The following is a 17,200-nucleotide window of genomic DNA, read 5'->3' on the forward strand; positions in this document are numbered from 1 at the left end:
TGCAGGATTAGGTTACGGTATGTTAGGTTAGGTTAGGTTAGATTAGGTTAGATTAGGTTAGGTTAGGTTAGGTTAGGTTAGGTTAGGTTAGGTTAGGTTAGGTAAGCGTTAGTGTGTTTAATCTTCGTGTAAAATTAGAAGGGGGGTTTAACATTCAGGTGATCTATTTCAACAACTGTAAAGGAAATAATACAAAATGGTTCATCAACAAGACAGTTTTAATGACCAATAAACACTTTACTCAAACACAAGATTATGGAAAATGAAAGAGATTCTTTGGCTGTTGGTCTGAAATATAGAGAACGAGGAATGTAAACACGTTACCAGTACAGTACTACAGTAATAGTGCGGTAACCAGTGAGGTGTGTCACTAGCCACGAGTTAAAGAGACCTCAGTTTAAGTCATTGTTATTTACTACCATTATTTTTTGTAGATTTTAAACTAATAACAATAATGATGATAATAATAATATTAATATTAACAATAACAGTAATAAAAATAATTATGGTCACAGTAATAATAAGAACAATAATAACGACAATAATGATGATAATAATAATAATAATAATAATAATAATAATAATAATAATAATAATAATAATCTCATACCCCATCACTTGAAACCACTATTCTAACAACCAACTTTTTCGCATCTTACCTGTAGTGTCTCAAGAGAGTCTGAGGGATCATGTGTACAAACACAACACACTATAAAACTAAATCTAATCACAGCCCTATTAAAGCCATTCAGTGGAACCTATAAGCACACATAGGTACGGAAAACTGCATCTGTTATCTGGGTTTAAAATTCAGTAGAATATTTTTAATTTGCTTTCTGTGACTGACCTTGTACCAACACGCACAGGTATGAGCTCACACTCACTAATACTGGTCTGAGATTTCAGCTATGAATTGCGTTTGTTTCTTTTTTTTTCTATGGAAACATATGCAAACAGAATTGTATATTATGTTTATATTCATATAGCATCAGAGTTGCTTATTTTTATCTAAGATAAGCAAAATACCGTTCAAGAGAATAGTGGGTCATGTATTGGTGGACGTGCGGGAGGGGTCACCTGCTTGGCTCCAGGATATGAATACAGTACAGTACCTCACAGAGGAATGTCGCATAGAATGACAAACAGGGAACACCCTCTTGTTTCACTAGTTTGATATCTTTCCATTTCTTTACGTGCACGAGATCAACAAGACTACCAATCACAGGTATCCTCGACGCCTTAAACATTTTATAAAATAAACCTGTCAACACAGTAGTCGTTGGAGCTCCTATAGGTAACATTATACCATGCAAATTCACTTCAACATCACTTTCTGTCTTTGTTCACTAATTTCATAATTATACTCGAGGCGTCAAAATTCGTGTCATATTTGAAGAAAAAGAAATCATGATGAATTCACTGGTTACATTTACACTGTGGGACGAGACGTGAATCGTGGCCACTGAAGAAACATTGTTGTTTGTAGACCAAGGTGACAAACCATTAACAAAATAGTCCTCTTTCGTAGTTTACAAGTCACTGTTGTGTCACAAATCACGGCGGTGAATCAAGATGAGCCTCTTGAAAGAAGCAGTTGTTGGAGGTGAATAATTATTAACACAGGGAATAATTGCATCTTAGGTCACGGAACTTTGGTAGAAAGTAAATCATTCATCCGAGGATCAGTGGTCACCAGGGCCGCCATGGTTGTGACCGGTGGCAAGGCTGTGGGATGTAGTAAGGTGCGGGTCGTCGCCAGGGAAACTCGGAGGCCGCCTTGAACGACCGACGCCCACACACGGCATCTCGCGACTGGTTGTTTGTCACAAGATTTAGAGGTTCGTGTAATGATGCAGGAGAAGCGGTGGAGGGCGTCGGTGCAGCAGGAGACTCTGTGGCAAGAATGGTGAGAGAGTAAGGTGTGTGGAGTTGAGAGTGATCGGTGTCTGCTGCAGCAGGAGTGGACTGTGGCAGCGTGGGTGTGGGTTTCACCAGCGTGGAGGAGCCGAGAGTGCACCACGACGAAGCGGAGTAGTTCGAGCGAGCACTGGTAACTTCTCTGCTAACGTTGGAGAAACTTCGGGAGATCTGGGGGTTGGCGGGTGAAGGCCACGTCTCTGAGGTGGTTGGAATTCCGCCCGGGAAGGTTGACGATGTCACCAGGACGTTAGTCTCTGTCGTGTTGTGCTGTGTAACCTGATTTTCAATGGAAGTGGATGACGCGGTGAGGTTAACTCCTTGTAAATTATGAGTCAGCAATTGGGTTGTGGCTCCGGTGGTTTGAGAACAGCTGTTTTCGTCGACCTTTGGCGACAAGTTTTGCGATGCCATCAGACTACTAGTAGTAATAACTGGAAGATTTCTGGAAAACAAAATCTGACTAGAAGAAATATTAGATTCTCCATCAAATAAAGTCGGTAAGTTTTTTGGTAGGGTAAAGTTGATATTCTTAGAAGTGTGACAACTAAGCGGAAACACAGGATTGTCGGACCTGAAGGACGACACACTTGTTGCTGCGTCCTTTAAGAACGTATTGGCAGAGGGCGCCAGTCGGTCAATACTTGTAGAGTCTGTTCTAGACGAATTACTGAAAGGAACTGCTGGAACAGTACTACCAGGTGCTTGATTGCTCATACTGTTAACGACGGGGACAGGAGTAGTGTCAGCAGGGAGGGCGGTACCAGGGGGCAACACGAGAGCCACCTGACCAGACGCAAGCCGAGCTGGTACTAAAGTAACGCCCGCACCCACCGTCACCGAAGTGGTGGGTGTGGAGGCAGGTGGCGATTTTGGGGATGTCAAAGGCGGGGGACTCCTGAATTGTATAGTGGTGGAGGCATAGTCAGGTCTTTCGGGCAGGCTGAGTCCTCCAGTGCTGGAGTCTGCGGCAGTGGTGATAACAAGAGGAGGAGCTATAGGGGACGTGTGGCCAGTGAGGGGCGGGGCAACAGTGACCATACCCCCACCCACCATCACACTGGCTCCTCCAGGTGGTACTCCTGGCGTGTGTGTCGCCCCGGGACAGCTCGTGACACTATTGGAGACGGAGTTGAGATGCGATATGACCTTGTTGTGGAGGTCATTGGGCACCCCGTTCATATTAGACAGGTATTTGGTTACCTCCACGGCACACTGAATAAATCCCGCGCGATACTTAGCTTTCTCGTCACTACCCATTGTCTTCCCGCCGCCCATCACCCGACCACCACCCACCAGCCGGCCGCCCGCAGTTACCTCATGACGGTGCAGCGTCTGCACGTGTCGCACTGTCATCTCCAGGATGTCTGCCTTCTCCAGCTTGCTGTACCGCGATGGCTGTAAAAAGATCACATTATGGTATTAACCTTCCTCAAGTGGAGTTACCATGCTCTCTCATGTGTAAAGGAAACTGCTCAAATACAAAGGACATTCAGTATTTTGGGGGCAGTAGTGCCTGATCTAGAAGTGTTTAAGTGACGATAGAAAAAAACTAAAAATTTTCCATGTACTCACGTCTTTTTTAAGTGCCTCCAGCACGAGGGTCTTTAGTTCATTAAGGCAGCGGTTGATGCGTTGACGACGCTTCTTCTCCATCAGCGGCTTGTTGCTCTGAGGGACGAGGGAGAGATTAAGTAATGACCTTACAGACACACACACACACACACACACATACATGATGTGGGTATAATTAACACACTTCATAATCATTTACAAAAAATCTAACCACGGAACATATACTGTACTGTAACTTACTGTAAGTCAGTAACAACTAAAATAAATCAAATAAAACACAAAAAGTAAACGTCTCCCATTTACTCACCCGTCTGGTGTCTATTTTGGACACTAGATCCCCATCTAAGGCGGAGGTGGTGTCCATAGTGCACATGTCCTCCCGCTCACTCTGCCACCCAACAGGAACGGGCACTACGGTAGTAAACCGTATACGCTAAACACATATGGCAAGTTCTGAAACGTCTTGTTAGGGGAGTGTTAATCCTGCGTTGGGGAAATAGGAGTGTCGGGACGATACTAAGTTTCCCCCATCCCTCCCTCCTTCCGCCAGCAGCAACAGCTCCCACGGTTCCGGCCGCGATGGAGCCTCAGTTGCTAGCTACCAAATCGTTAAAATCACTAGCGCAGCGAGTGTTTTGCCGGGGACTTCATATCTTGTTTCTACTAAAATTGGTTGATATTTACTGTCCCCACACGAGTATGCAAATTACGATTCGATTTCAATGTTCTAGAGGTATAAATATTTGTATAATCAACAGCAGCAGTTTATCCGCGCGACCCAATCCCTGTGCTCCTCCTACTCCCGTTTCTTGGCCAATCAGCGGCAACCCAAGTGGCGACGTACCTTTAGGTGATAATCCAATTAAATAAGTTATCCTGACTCCCATTGTTTCAAGCCAAGGTTACTTCTCAACATAATTAACTATGCTTATTATGAATCTTGACAAAAATTATTATAGTGAGACGACAGATACTCTTCTAAATAATAATGGGTGTACTATTGTCAACCTTGTAGAACAATGTACAGTGTTCATAAATGAACCTCACTTCTCATTCATAACAGTGAGCAGACACGCCCTACCTATTGTGTGTTTACCATTACAAAAATAACATGGTTGGGTAATGTTTTACGCGAATAAACCCATAACTACTCATATTCGTTAAAATAAAACTACAGTGTGTTTGTATATATCACACTTCCGGTAATATTGAAAAAGTTCTTCGCGACACTTGTGGTTGAGAGAGGCGAGGAGGTGGTGGGAACAGAAGCCAATGATAGAGAGAGGAAGTGATAGTGCTGTGGTTGAACACGGTGATAAAAACACTGATAATATGGTGAGAAAGTTAATGTGCGAGTCGCGAGGGAGAGTAAAGGTGTAAGAGGAAAGACAAGAAATGAAGAAAAACAACGAATAAAAAGGAGAAAGAAGGCAATGAAAAACAAAAGTGAAAATTACATACTATGCATCAATACCAATAAAAGAAAATAGTCTCTGTATATAAATGAAAAGAGACGTGACCGATCGCCCAAGCGGCTAACAAGCCGATCAGTGGCGAAGAGGATAAAAGAAAGAAAAGATTGGATTGAGACACTACTAGACCTTTCAGGTCTTGTGGCTGTTTTATACATGGCAAAAACTGGGAAGTGATCTGAGATATTGTTATAAATAATTCCACTTGCAAGATTGTTAGGAGTGTTGTTAGTCCAGATATGATCTATCACAGTGGCAGCGGTGGCAGTTACTCTAGTGGGTTTGGTTATAGTGTTGAAGAAGAGTTTAGAATGACAGGTAGCAAGAAGATTTAATACTGAGGTGTCGGTTTCTGATTTTAATAGATCAAGGTTGAAATCTCCTGTAATGTAGCAATGTTTCCTCTCTGAACTTATGATATTGATAAGCTCCGAAAATTTATCAAGAAAATTCCTTACATTAGTGTGGGGTCTTCTGTAGATTATCCCTACTAGGATATTTCGTGTGTCGTTACGTAATTCAATGAAAACACTCTCCATGTACTCCTCCTGAATCCCTTAAATAATCTCTTACAGGAGTGTTATACTTGATATCAACATATAGGCGACACCACCACTGTGTCGTGACGTGTTGAAGCAGTGTCTATTATAATTAGGAATGTTATACAAATGGTCAATATCGTTAGTGAGTTTGGTCTCACAGAACCCAAGTACATTACAAGATAAACACTGATCTAAAAGGAATACTGCTGATGTTATGGCTAATCAAGGAGAAGGAATGAGGTAGTAGGAGACTAGAACTAAACTCGGGAGAGTCAGGAAAGTTACAGTTAGTTGGTGTAACCAGTGAGTTTTGTAGAAAGGCATCAGGATCAATATGGAGTATTGTGTCTAAGGGAATGACACTAGCATCATCATTGTGGGAACATTGATACTGATTAAAGCAAGTAAAACCTAGGTCACTGGGGTGAAAAAGGAAGATATGTGAAATATAATAAATACACAGTGCTACAACCAACAGAATTAGGATGACCGGTACTGTTGAGGGTGATTCCCAGATAGAGTGGGAGGTGCTCCTGTCACTCGGTTTGAGGGTTGCTGGTTTCCACCACAGAGGGTAGACGTGTAGTACTCGAGATGGCCGGCAGGAAACTCAGGTGATAGCGACAGTGACTGGTTCACCAGTGGGGAGGGATTCGAAGGACTAGGGGTTGTACAGCGTGGGTGAGGGCGGGTGTCCACTTGCCCAACTCACAACAAGGGTTTTATGACTGAACGTCACGTGTTTCCCTTGTTTCCTGGCTTCTTTAAACTGGTCCATTTTCTGTAGACGGGCTTTAGTCGTACCTGGGCAGAGATCCTCGTTGACGAAGATAGTACTGCCTTTCAGTTTACTGCGTTGATAAAATCCTTTGTCACGGTCAGAAGGGGATGAGAATTTTGCTATGATGTCGCGGGGGCGGGAGGAGTTGGGTTTCCCGACGCGTTGAGCACGGTCAAACTTTACTTCAGGAAGTTTAAAATGTTCATTCAGCAGGCGTGAAATTTTGCGTTGGGATTATTCCCAGCTCTCGTGGATATCTTTAGGGATTCCGGCAATCCTGAAGTTGTTTCGCAACCCTATGTCATCCACATGGAGATGATGAATGGATGAGTGATGGAGATGATGGATGAATGAGTGAAGATGATGAATGGATGAGTGTTGGAGATTATGAATGGATGAGTGATGGAGATGATGATGGAGAGTGAGATGATGAATGGATGAGTGATGGAGATGATGGATGAATGGATGATGGGGATTATGGATGGATGATTTATGGATATGATAAATGGGTGAGTGGTGGAGATGTTGGATGGATGAATGGTGAAAATGACTGATGGATGAGTGATGGAGATGATGAATGGGTGACTGATGAATATGATGAATGGATGACTGATGTAGATGATGAGTGGATGAGTGATGGAGATGATGCAATGGATTAGCGATGGGGATGATGGATGGATGAGTGATAGAAAATAAATCGAAATTCCACAAAACGACACAACCACAACAATTAACACGTATATCACAACAAACAAACTAATCACATCAGCCACACACAATTACAACCACGTCGAAACTGAGTCATTTGTCCTGGTCATCAACATCCTGGGCACCTACTTGACCTGACCCCGGGGAATAAGACCATGGCACAAGTTATTTATATCCGAAAAATTGGTCACGGGACAGTACTTATGCAGGTATGATGGTACAAACCGCTGTAAGCATGTTCAATACTGGTTGTCTTGTACGTACTGTATTTCATTATGCAGTGTTGTTAAAATTGGTGTTTAATGGAACCTTGTGTCTTAGTGGTGTGTTTGAGAGTTAACGCACTGAGTAAAATCTAGAGCACTATCTCACCTGCAGGGTCGATTTTTTTCGAGAGAAATTTTTTTCTGATAAACAACAATAGTTATGGATTCTTTAGGTTTCGATGATTGGGGAGTTTTGTCTGTGATATCTGGTAAAGATTTGGTGAAGATCGTAACTTCAAGGCTCCAGACTCTTGAGTCTCAAAGGTTAGGTTAGGTCATATTTTCAATGGTTCGTGCCATGAGTAGTTCTTGTAACCCAAAATGAAAGAATACAATTGACCAGTTAACCTAAAATCTAAGACACAAATATAATGTTTAAAAGTAAGCCATGTTCACATAGCAAGACAGAATTAGCATAAGAGAACATAACCGAAGGTTCTTTATGCTTTGTTCTCTAACTGTAGCTGTGTGATGATATCTACTTAAGGTCTCAGTGTAAATTTGGTACTAGTTTTGGATATATTCCTTGCTTTTGCTTAAGTCAAACCAGTCGTGTTTATTCGTACATGTTCAGTTTTGTGTACTATTCATCACACGAACCTTTGAGAATCTAACCTAACCTTTAATAACCTGAGCTCTAATGTGGTCGCCTTCATGTAGTGACTTAGTAAAAGTATAAACACAAAGGTACAATCAAAGACAAAAGTTGTGTCGCAGTTTTGTCCGAAGATTAAATATAACTCGTGAAACATTATGAGAGCCCCCTACCACAAGGCGGAGCGCACCAAAAGTTTTAGCCCTTCGGCATATGTTTTCACCAAATTTCACGACACGACTTTTGTCTTTCATTGTACAATTCGTTCTGAAAGACTAGACAATAAAACATGGCTGTCAATACTAATGAAACATGGCAGATATCCTCCGTAGAGACTTACCCAACTGCTATTCACTTATACAGCACTAGTTTTCTTGTACAGCTGTTATGGAGATTGTTTCAATATATTTAGACGTAAAGATTTTAAAATGACATTTGCCTTTCACATCTACGCATAAGCCAAAATTAATACTCCATTTTTGCCTCATTTTCACAAATTCATTGACCAACCAACCAACCAGTAACCGAGGTTAAATGACACATCTGATGCGTATTTACATGGTATAATATATTTATTAGTCCCAAAGTCTGTGTATACATGACAAACATCACAGATGAGAGTTGAGATATAAGCGGCGGATTAGTAATATGACGGGGAACGGCGTGAGCGTCACGGGGCACCAGCGGGCCACTGAACAACACATGAGCGACTGGACATGAATTCTCAGTTTCGCATCTTGTTTGTTTTCTCTTAAGCTGGGAACAAGAATCACCCACTTATTATAGTAGAGCCTCGTCACAAATTCAACATTCTTTTTGATACGAACATTATATTATGAACCAAGTGAGTCATTTAGATGTGTTCTCACAAAAACCAATACGAATGGAAACGTAAGAACCATTGAGAATCCTTGTCCAGTGTATGGAGCCTCACATGCGTGAAACAAATGTTTTATAAGAGATAACTTAACGTCCAAAAACTCATAAGAGGTAACTTGGCTCTTCAGTGTATGTATTATTATTCAAGACAACGAGAGATGAAATTGGAAGAGAATTTCATAGAATTAGAATTAAGATGACGGCAATACGAGAGGTCCTGGATGATGGTCACTCTGCTGGTACATTTTTAATTTTTTGTCTTTCACAGGAAGACAAAAAGGGCACTGTGTTTAAATTTATTATTGTCTGATAAAGCGTATATGAAGGGTATAAAACCAAAGAAATTATGAATTTGATGTATTATGTAAACATATTAGGAGCAAGAGGTGGACATAGTGTGTTGATGGGAAAGGGTATGGTGTGGAAGGTTTGCTGTGTGATGGCAGAGAAGGAATCTGTAGTGTGGTGGTAGGAAGGCTCTGGCGTAACGGCAGGGAGGGAGTGGTGTGCTGTGATGGCAGGGAGGATGTCGTGTGAATGTCTGGAGGGTGAAAAATAAATCACTAACATACATCTGTCATAATAAAACTCTATAAATAATCACAAGGAAGCCACATAGCAATCTTTGGATACAGGGTTATTAAAGAAGTGGTGAATTATCTCACAAAGTAAATACGGGAAAGATAAACATGAAATGAATACGTATATAATAAACCTTATGTGACAGATGTAAGAATGTGCAGACTTGCTTATGAGGACGATACTTGAAGGGGCCCAGTCGACCTTCCAGGGCACGACCTATCCACAGCTCTCCAGGTAACTTTAGGAAAAAACGGAAGGTTTCGATTTCAGTCACGCACTAACGCGGTTCAACTCATCTCATATACATATTTTGACTCGAAAGATACACACTTATGGCTCTACTAGAGTTGGTTTTGCATTATTTGATACACACACACACACACACTTGGGAGGTGCCGGGAAGAAGCACACTGGGGGAAGGAAGTATTGATCAACCTTTACTATTCATCACTGTGACAGAACTGCTTCACCACAGTCTAAAACAAACAGCATGAGTCAGCAATATTTTTTAGTACACTACAATTTCAATATATTTTTCTCATTCGTCTCATTTAGCTCGAGCGTTTGAGTGACCGTTTGCCGCCTTCCAATTAGTGTCATTTTATAAAAAAAAAATGCTCGTGTGTGTATATATATATATATATCGAATATATTTCATAAACTGTGTAATTTAGAATTACATTCACGAATTCTTCAACATCAGACCTATGACGCCACAATCTTGCTACAATATACATCTGGGGGGTTAGTGGCAACGAAGGCGGTACACTTGACCTTGCTAAAATATACAGCAACTTCATGATGACATAAGGATATTCATTTTTTCCATTAAAGTTACAGCAATAGTAAACAACAAGAATAATTAACAATGAACTTTAATAGCGAAGGTGAAACAAGATTAGAAGTTATATAATTGGTGGGTTGGGTTGAGCGTCGAGGCTGTTGCAGTAAGGTTGAAACCACCACTATCAGACTTGTCTTCATAGGTAAATAAGTTACATGGCTGTGGTGAAGGAGGGGCGTCTTGGGTTCTGGTGGGACGTGGGCGTTACGATGCGGGTGGTTACCACTGTTGGTATCACAAGGTTGCTGGGTCCCACGGCTGGGTTTGGCGATACCGACGAAGGACGGAGTGTAGTGTGGTTGGTGTGGGAGACATCACAGACGAGTGGGCGGCGCGTCCTGTATGGATACTTCTTAACGTCGAAGATCCTACAGCACTAGTCGAGGTTACCCAGGGGAAGGTGCTCCTTAATCAGCTGTTGGGACACAATAAGAACGATTCTTATCACCTGAGGTTGGCTGAAAATACGATAAATATTATTTACATCATCAAGCTATAACTGTAGTGTCACTTACTGTACTCAAGATCTGGCCGGTACACTCTCGTCATGCAACTTGCCAGTACAAATACTATGCTACAACAACTGAGATACAGCCTATAACTTGTTTCTATACATCAATACATTTCCATTCCTATCTATGTTAAGACACAACTAAATAATATTGTCACAACTTAGGCATTCCAATATTGGTGCTGTACATCATTCCTAAATCTGCAGTTGAACTTTCATATCTAAATATAGTTTGTGAAGGTGAATATAACGTATAGAAAAAAATAATCAGTGGAACTTGCCTTAACTGTACATGGCTAAGGGCATGAATGTCTTCATTAGGAACTATCCGAATTTCCACTCACAACAAACTCTCTACGTTATAATAATTTTCTATTCTGACATTGGAGGGGAAGATATCACTTTAATATTCTCGGATTTACACTTTCAATACTGACAAAAGCTTGAAGTTACATATATCCCATAAGACCCGAGTACTAAGTCATACCAAAGATAGCATTTTACATCTTATTACTGGAGTTTGCCATCGTCAAACAAAGCACTGTATTGTTTGAGGTAATTTAAATTTCTCAATAGTTTAATTCACAGCATCATAACAATGATGCAAGGTTTTAGAAAAATGCTTCAGATAAATATTGGAGTGCGGCGATCGAGTGTATAACAGCGCTCGCTTCCTGTCCCATGGGTCTTTGTTCGATCCCTGGGCACTCTCAGTTCACCCAGCTGTAAATGGCTACTTAAGATTACAACTTGGGGAAGTGAATGGGGTTGAGTGCAATACCGGCCATGCTGCCTCCCTGTATACCGAAAGCTTAGTATACCTTACAGTGTGCTGTATCCACACCCGAACGGGCAGTCAGTCCTATGAGAACCGCTTTCACTTTTCATCAGATAAATATCTTAAGGCATATTCCAGGCACCAAGTAACGCATCTGCTCGTGAAAGTGTTATCATTGTTTAGTTAGGAAATAATATAAAATAGTAGACTGAAGATGTTACTCAAGTGTTCGATAGTTTACATAGATAATGACAGCAAATCCTAGAATTATTATTTTATTATTATTACTGTATTATTATTATTATTATTATTATTATTACTATTATTATTATTATTATAATTATTATTATTATTACCGTTAGTATCAATATAGTTATGATATTTTGTTATTAATGATGCCATTATCATCATTTTATACATTTTATATAGTACTACAGAGGACAGAGTTCTCGTAATAGACGGCGGTAGCTAAATCATCCATCCATGCAGTTATTACATTACAAAATTTAGAGATAATCTAATGCAAGCAATACTACATACTCTTATCATATACTGTACATAGAATCTATCGTTACAGACAAAATAATGTATGCAAAAACAGTGGTACGGCTAAAGATAAGATTATAACCATCAGTTAGTTCATGCACACAGCTCTACCAGAGGTTCACGTGACTAATATCTGAGAAGTAAGGAACTCAAACCCCGGTAGAAGTGTTAGGCATGTTGAATATCTCTAATGTCAATGATAAATTATTGTAACCACGTACAAGCTAGCAGGAAATGTTGGTCTGCAAGAACTCTCAGTCGTAGTTATAAACTATATTTCTTAAGACTCTAATGAATGGTTGTCGATGACATATTAAAGATAGGATATCAACATGAGCTAGCAGAGGTTGCAAGTACAGTACAGTATTACCAACTCCAAGATGAACTTAAATGGGCCTTTTATCTTCCCACTTTTCGCTACATCTACTTAGTATACTGTACTGTTGAAAAAAAAACCCTATTTCTATGTAATGTAGTTATGTTGACAGTTTATAAGGTGCATTAAGGCTACATATATTGTACAACAGTAAAAAAGTAACTGCAAACTTAAAAGATGAGAAGAAAATCATCCTTTTATATTACAAACAATAACTACAGTACTTCCTAGCTCTACTAAAAGTTACAAGCAAGCATTAAGAACTCAAGTAATTAAAGGTGCATGCTGAAGAACAGAGGCTGGAGGAGGAGAAGGCTGGAGTTGACACCTTGATTAGCTTATCCCTGTACAACTTTTCGGACTCCCAGCGCCTGATGGGGACGGTCTTGCCGTTCCTCCTGAGACAGACTCGCAAGTCTGCCTCGTCAAAGATGCTGACAGGGTCAAGCTTGTGCGTATTGATCTTCTCCACCAAGTATTCCGTGTAGTGTAACCTGGAGTGAGATAATGGAGAGGTTTGCCAGAAAAACAAGAGAGAAAATGACGAATTAAAGGACTGTTACCTTGGAGAGCCTCTTGCGGAAGTACTCGTCAGATTCCCAACGTCGCCGCTTGGGAATCTCCATGTCCTCCCGACGTAATACTAACCTCAAATCATCCTCTTGCATCAGGGGCAGCGGGTCTATTTTATTTTTATAACACAACCGACCCAAATAGTCAAGGTAGTGGTTTCTGTAAAGAAGGAAGTTGGTCTTAGAGCGCATTAATCATTTGTTCGCTAAATTCCAAGTCCTGTAGCAGTGAGGATAAATAGAACTTGACTTTGCTATTAACCAAGCATTCCTTCTTCACAAAAACCCAACCTATAACATACACACGAGGGTTTTCCAATCTGGGAAAGGAGTTGGCTGGTTCTCCCAGCACAATTTGGTGCACTGGGAGAACCAATTAATACCAGTCCAGTGAAGTCAGCGGAACACTCAGGGTGAGATCCACACTCTGGGGTATCTGGAAACTCGAAATCTAAGACTCTGAGGAAGCTCACCAGGGGAATGAAAAAAGATGTTGTGAAGGTAAAGGGAAGGTTGACAGATCTTTCAACTTTCAATTCGTTATTCCCATGTTGGACGGGAAGTGGTGTGGTTAATTTCATATGGCGTTAGTGAATAGTCTTGACACACAATAAAGTACCAGTTATGGCCTTAGTGAAGTTAGTTTCACCAAGTACTGAGTTCTCTGCCAACATTAGACCTCAACACTCATTTTGACTAATATAAAAGTATCAGTGAAAGAACTTAACCAACTATGCAGATATAATAAAATAAAAATGGTACTTAATTCTTAATGAGCATTATAATATTATATAAAAACAGATAGTGTAACTGCTTTACCAAATATCCAAATTTTGACAAATTTACCAGCGAATTGGTGATCTCTAGCAACCCTTTCTATCATAATTACCATCTTGAAAACTCTCCTTAATCTGACAATAAGGTAGTTGAGGTTGACTGTTGACAAAAATATAGCCAACTGTGTTCTCTCTCTATTGGCTTCCTTAAATCAAAATATTAATCTGATAAAAAATCTATTGAAGTCATTCTGGGCTATTTTACCTTCATGCAAACTATTTCAGGTGCTACTGTTATGTATTATCCAACCTAATAGAATTATAACTTAAACATGCAGTGGACGCTTCTAATATGAGACCAAGATCGTAACTCGAGACTGAGGAGGTTTAGCAACACAGTCTTGAGCCCTCATGCTAATGTCAGTTTTTCTTGTGAACTATTTACATACGTGACAATAATCTTTGGGCAACATAAATACACAAAAAATTTTGTTCTCCCAGAGTTGTTAAGGAAGCTTGGTCTTCTGAGTTAGGGTAGCTGGGAGGTTAACGTTAGCACAGACTACTTCCTAAAAGTTAGATGTTATATCAGTTGTAAGTTACATTAAAAAAAACATCTGTTTAACAATCATAGATATTTCTAAAACTCTCCTTCCGCCTTAGAGACAAACTTATCTCCAAGTAACGAATCTGACTAAAATGATTTTGCAGTATTGTTTAGGTTCTTCAGTACACGGCACTAGAAAAAAAAATAGTGTTTCAAGAGAAATGCTCGCTTATACGGCAGGGATAAACCAGAATAATATCTTGGAATTGTGCTGTGGATGGGAGGCGCCATAACGAACCGCCTCTGTTACGGCAGTTAGCGAGAATGAGTCACTGTAAATGATGGGGAAGTGTGTGTGTGTGTGTGTGTGTGTGTGTGTGTGTGTGTGTGTGTGTGTGTGTGCTCTTTATTTCAGCCACTCGACACCATAGTGGGAGAGAGACTAACAAGAACGAAAAGAAAAATATATTTCAGCCAATGATGATCATTAAATTAGGTATGTGAATGTTTGTGTTGTCAATTTAACAGCTTGTTTTACTGAAATATGAACAACAATTAATGTTATTGCAAATGGTGACCAACATAGTTATTCTAGTGCCTAAGATTATGAGTACGTACTGTCACTCCCTGTATAGTATGACAGTTCATAAGTACTGTAACTCTTATCCCTCATTACAGTATGTAAGTTTGTAAGTACAGTCAGTCATCTTCAGTACAGTATATTGTATTTTTTTTATTAAACACTGTAACTCCACTGTGGTCTTTTAAATACAGTACCACCAACCCTAATATGGTTTCTAAACTTACAAGTACAGTACTCATAACTCCTATCAGTATCATGTTTCTGTAGGTGAATAAATATTGTCACTATACTTGTCTTTGAGTGTGTATAGACAAGTACTGTCAATACCAGCTCTGACAGTGAATTCTCAGGCGTCATGACGTTTAGCATAAGACAAAACAAAATCCCCAGTATGGATGATGTGACAAGGAACACGACCAGGAATAAGATTGTCACTGATATCTTGAAACACACACACATACACACACACACACACACACACACACACACACACACACACACACACACACACCAACTCTATACGTGACTTGGTTACTGTCATCGTGACACTGACCATGAAAAACGTCAGTCATTTATATATATTTACACTACTGCAGAACTGTCCCAGTGACTCATACTTGTTTCTGGTAAGGTGACTGAGTTATGTCCGTCCGAGTAAAGGATATACTGTATCTGTAAGGGTATGGGTTATGCTTATTAGGATTCAAGTACAGCAACTGTTAAAGTGACAGGTATAAAGTAGTGTGTAGGTAAGGATTAGAGTTATGCTTGCAAGGGCGATAATAACGGTTAGAGTAAGTTGAAGACCTCTTAGGTTGAGGTGTATACCTGCAAAGATGAGAGGTATATTCATGAGGATGATAGGTATAACTACAAGGGTGAATAATGTATGACTATTAGCACGAAATGTGAACTCAAGATATGTAAGAGTCCTACCTGCAGAGTCCGGCGTATCCTGAAGGTACGACACGACCACAGATGTCATCTTTAAGGCCATCAGGCAACTCCTTCTGCTCCTGTACTTGACACAGCTGTCGCGTCCCTCCTGGCGGGGGATCCTGCTGCGGTCCACCTTGGGGCTCTGTATCGAAGCTCACCCCCGCGTCCTGTAGAGTAAGAAGGAGTTGTGAGGTACAAGGTCTCCTGCAGGATAAGATTTAGAGGAACAGGAAATATTGTAGGATAAGAAAGATCTTTGTCTGATGTACAAGACCTCCTGCTGGATAATATGAAGTAAATGATACAATACTGTACCTCCAGAAAAATGAGTGGGAATTAGAGGTACAAGGCCTTCTGCACTAAGGTGTTGACGATGGCGCTATAACACTTTCTGACAAAAAGGGTATTGGCAATCTTAATTTTGTACACTTGTATTATGAAATTTTGAGTTTATACAACTTAAAACCAAACCAGTACGCCCATGAACACTGTTTTCGCTTATTACAAGAGTGACGTGTGAAAATTAATCTTTCTAACAACAAAAATGGCAGGACTAGTGGAAGTTGTTCTACCTTGAAGCAGAAATAAGAAACAATGTGAAAACTGTTTTATATCAGCTCAAAAAAGTTTAAAACTAAGTTGGTGACGTGTACACTGACCTTGAGCAAGTTCTGTAGCTGCTGTGGTTCCTTGTCCCTAAGGTAGAAGAGGCAGTTCCTCGGGTGGTGGGCGTGGAGACCCAGCCGCTCGCAGTAAGGACCCACCGAACACCTGTAACCACAAACGCACAGGTTGTGACTCACTACATACATAACATATTTGGGAAATACAGAATTAACTATTACTCGGTGATAGTTATTCATTACAAAGTCCATATGGGAGACTCACTATTACTCACTGAATGTAATCACAAATCCATCAACATAACTAGCAGCTCAATTGAATATAAGTTTTTGCTTAATTTTTGGCAAGAACTGACACAAAGGGTTTAAGATTTTCATAATTCATTTGACCATTGCTCGATTCTCTTCGTATTTAGCTAAATCTCTACTCCTTTTTTAACACGGTGACTGGGTTACTCCTGTATGGGCTTACCTGGAGCCCTGACGGAATGGTTGGCTACACCCGGAGCAGAACTCAAATTTACACTGAGTACAGGTGAAGTGCATACAGCCACCTTTAGCTAGGGAGTACGTAAATCTGTAAGGACAACATGTTCAAATAAATATAAATTTGTGAGATGTACAGTAGTAACATGTTCAACTTTAATATGGCTTTGTGAAATAACATATAACCACACTCAAAATTAATATGAGTTTGTGAAGAAAAGATATACTTGATACTGAGGAGACAATTACATTAAACATCAAATCTGGTGAAACTTACCACAAAGAAAGAGCACAAGTAAAAA

At 40.2% G+C, this 17,200-nt stretch overlaps 2 protein-coding genes across 31 annotated transcripts in view; both read right to left on the bottom strand.

The window, feature by feature from the left end:
* Nucleotides 1-551: 551 nt before the first annotated feature.
* On the bottom strand, nt 552-4,048 carry LOC121872835 (protein deadpan-like). Its single transcript, XM_042375883.1, has 3 exons — nt 3,800-4,048; nt 3,493-3,588; nt 552-3,315 (listed from the first exon to the last, which is right to left on the bottom strand). The coding sequence occupies exons 1-3, from the start codon at nt 3,863-3,865 to the stop codon at nt 1,690-1,692; spliced, it is 1,788 nt and encodes a 595-aa protein (XP_042231817.1). The 5' UTR covers nt 3,866-4,048; the 3' UTR covers nt 552-1,689.
* Nucleotides 4,049-8,405: 4,357 nt separating this feature from the next.
* Nucleotides 8,406-17,200, bottom strand: part of LOC121873023 (E3 ubiquitin-protein ligase lubel-like) — a 119,800-nt gene continuing 111,005 nt past the window's right edge. For 28 of the 30 annotated variants that reach the window (XM_042376306.1, XM_042376305.1, XM_042376307.1 and 25 more), the window contains 5 exons: nt 16,885-16,989; nt 16,449-16,560; nt 15,787-15,956; nt 12,936-13,104; nt 8,406-10,576 (listed from right to left, as the gene is read on the bottom strand). In XM_042376306.1, coding sequence (XP_042232240.1) covers nt 10,538-10,576; nt 12,936-13,104; nt 15,787-15,956; nt 16,449-16,560; nt 16,885-16,989 — 595 coding nt within the window. In that variant the 3' untranslated portion in view covers nt 8,406-10,537. Of the gene's footprint in view, nt 10,577-12,700; nt 12,867-12,935; nt 13,105-15,786; nt 15,957-16,448; nt 16,561-16,884; nt 16,990-17,200 lie in introns of all 30 variants that reach the window. The other 2 variants (XM_042376296.1, XM_042376326.1) reach the window with 1 other exon arrangement.

This window comes from Homarus americanus, unplaced genomic scaffold (genome assembly GCF_018991925.1).
Source record: "Homarus americanus isolate GMGI-L3 unplaced genomic scaffold, GMGI_Hamer_2.0 scaffold11022, whole genome shotgun sequence".
Classification (NCBI taxonomy): Eukaryota; Metazoa; Arthropoda; class Malacostraca; order Decapoda; family Nephropidae; genus Homarus; species Homarus americanus.

Excerpts from the sequence above, each read along its gene's own strand:
- LOC121872835 (XM_042375883.1), bottom strand. The coding sequence starts at position 3,865 with ATGTGCACTATGGACACCACCTCCGCCTTAGATGGGGATCTAGTGTCC. Across the intron at positions 3,589-3,799 it reads CCAAAATAGACACCAGACGG|AGCAACAAGCCGCTGATGGA; the intron begins GTGAGTAAATGG and ends CTCGTCCCTCAG. Across the intron at positions 3,316-3,492 it reads TGGAGGCACTTAAAAAAGAC|CCATCGCGGTACAGCAAGCT; the intron begins GTGAGTACATGG and ends ATCTTTTTACAG.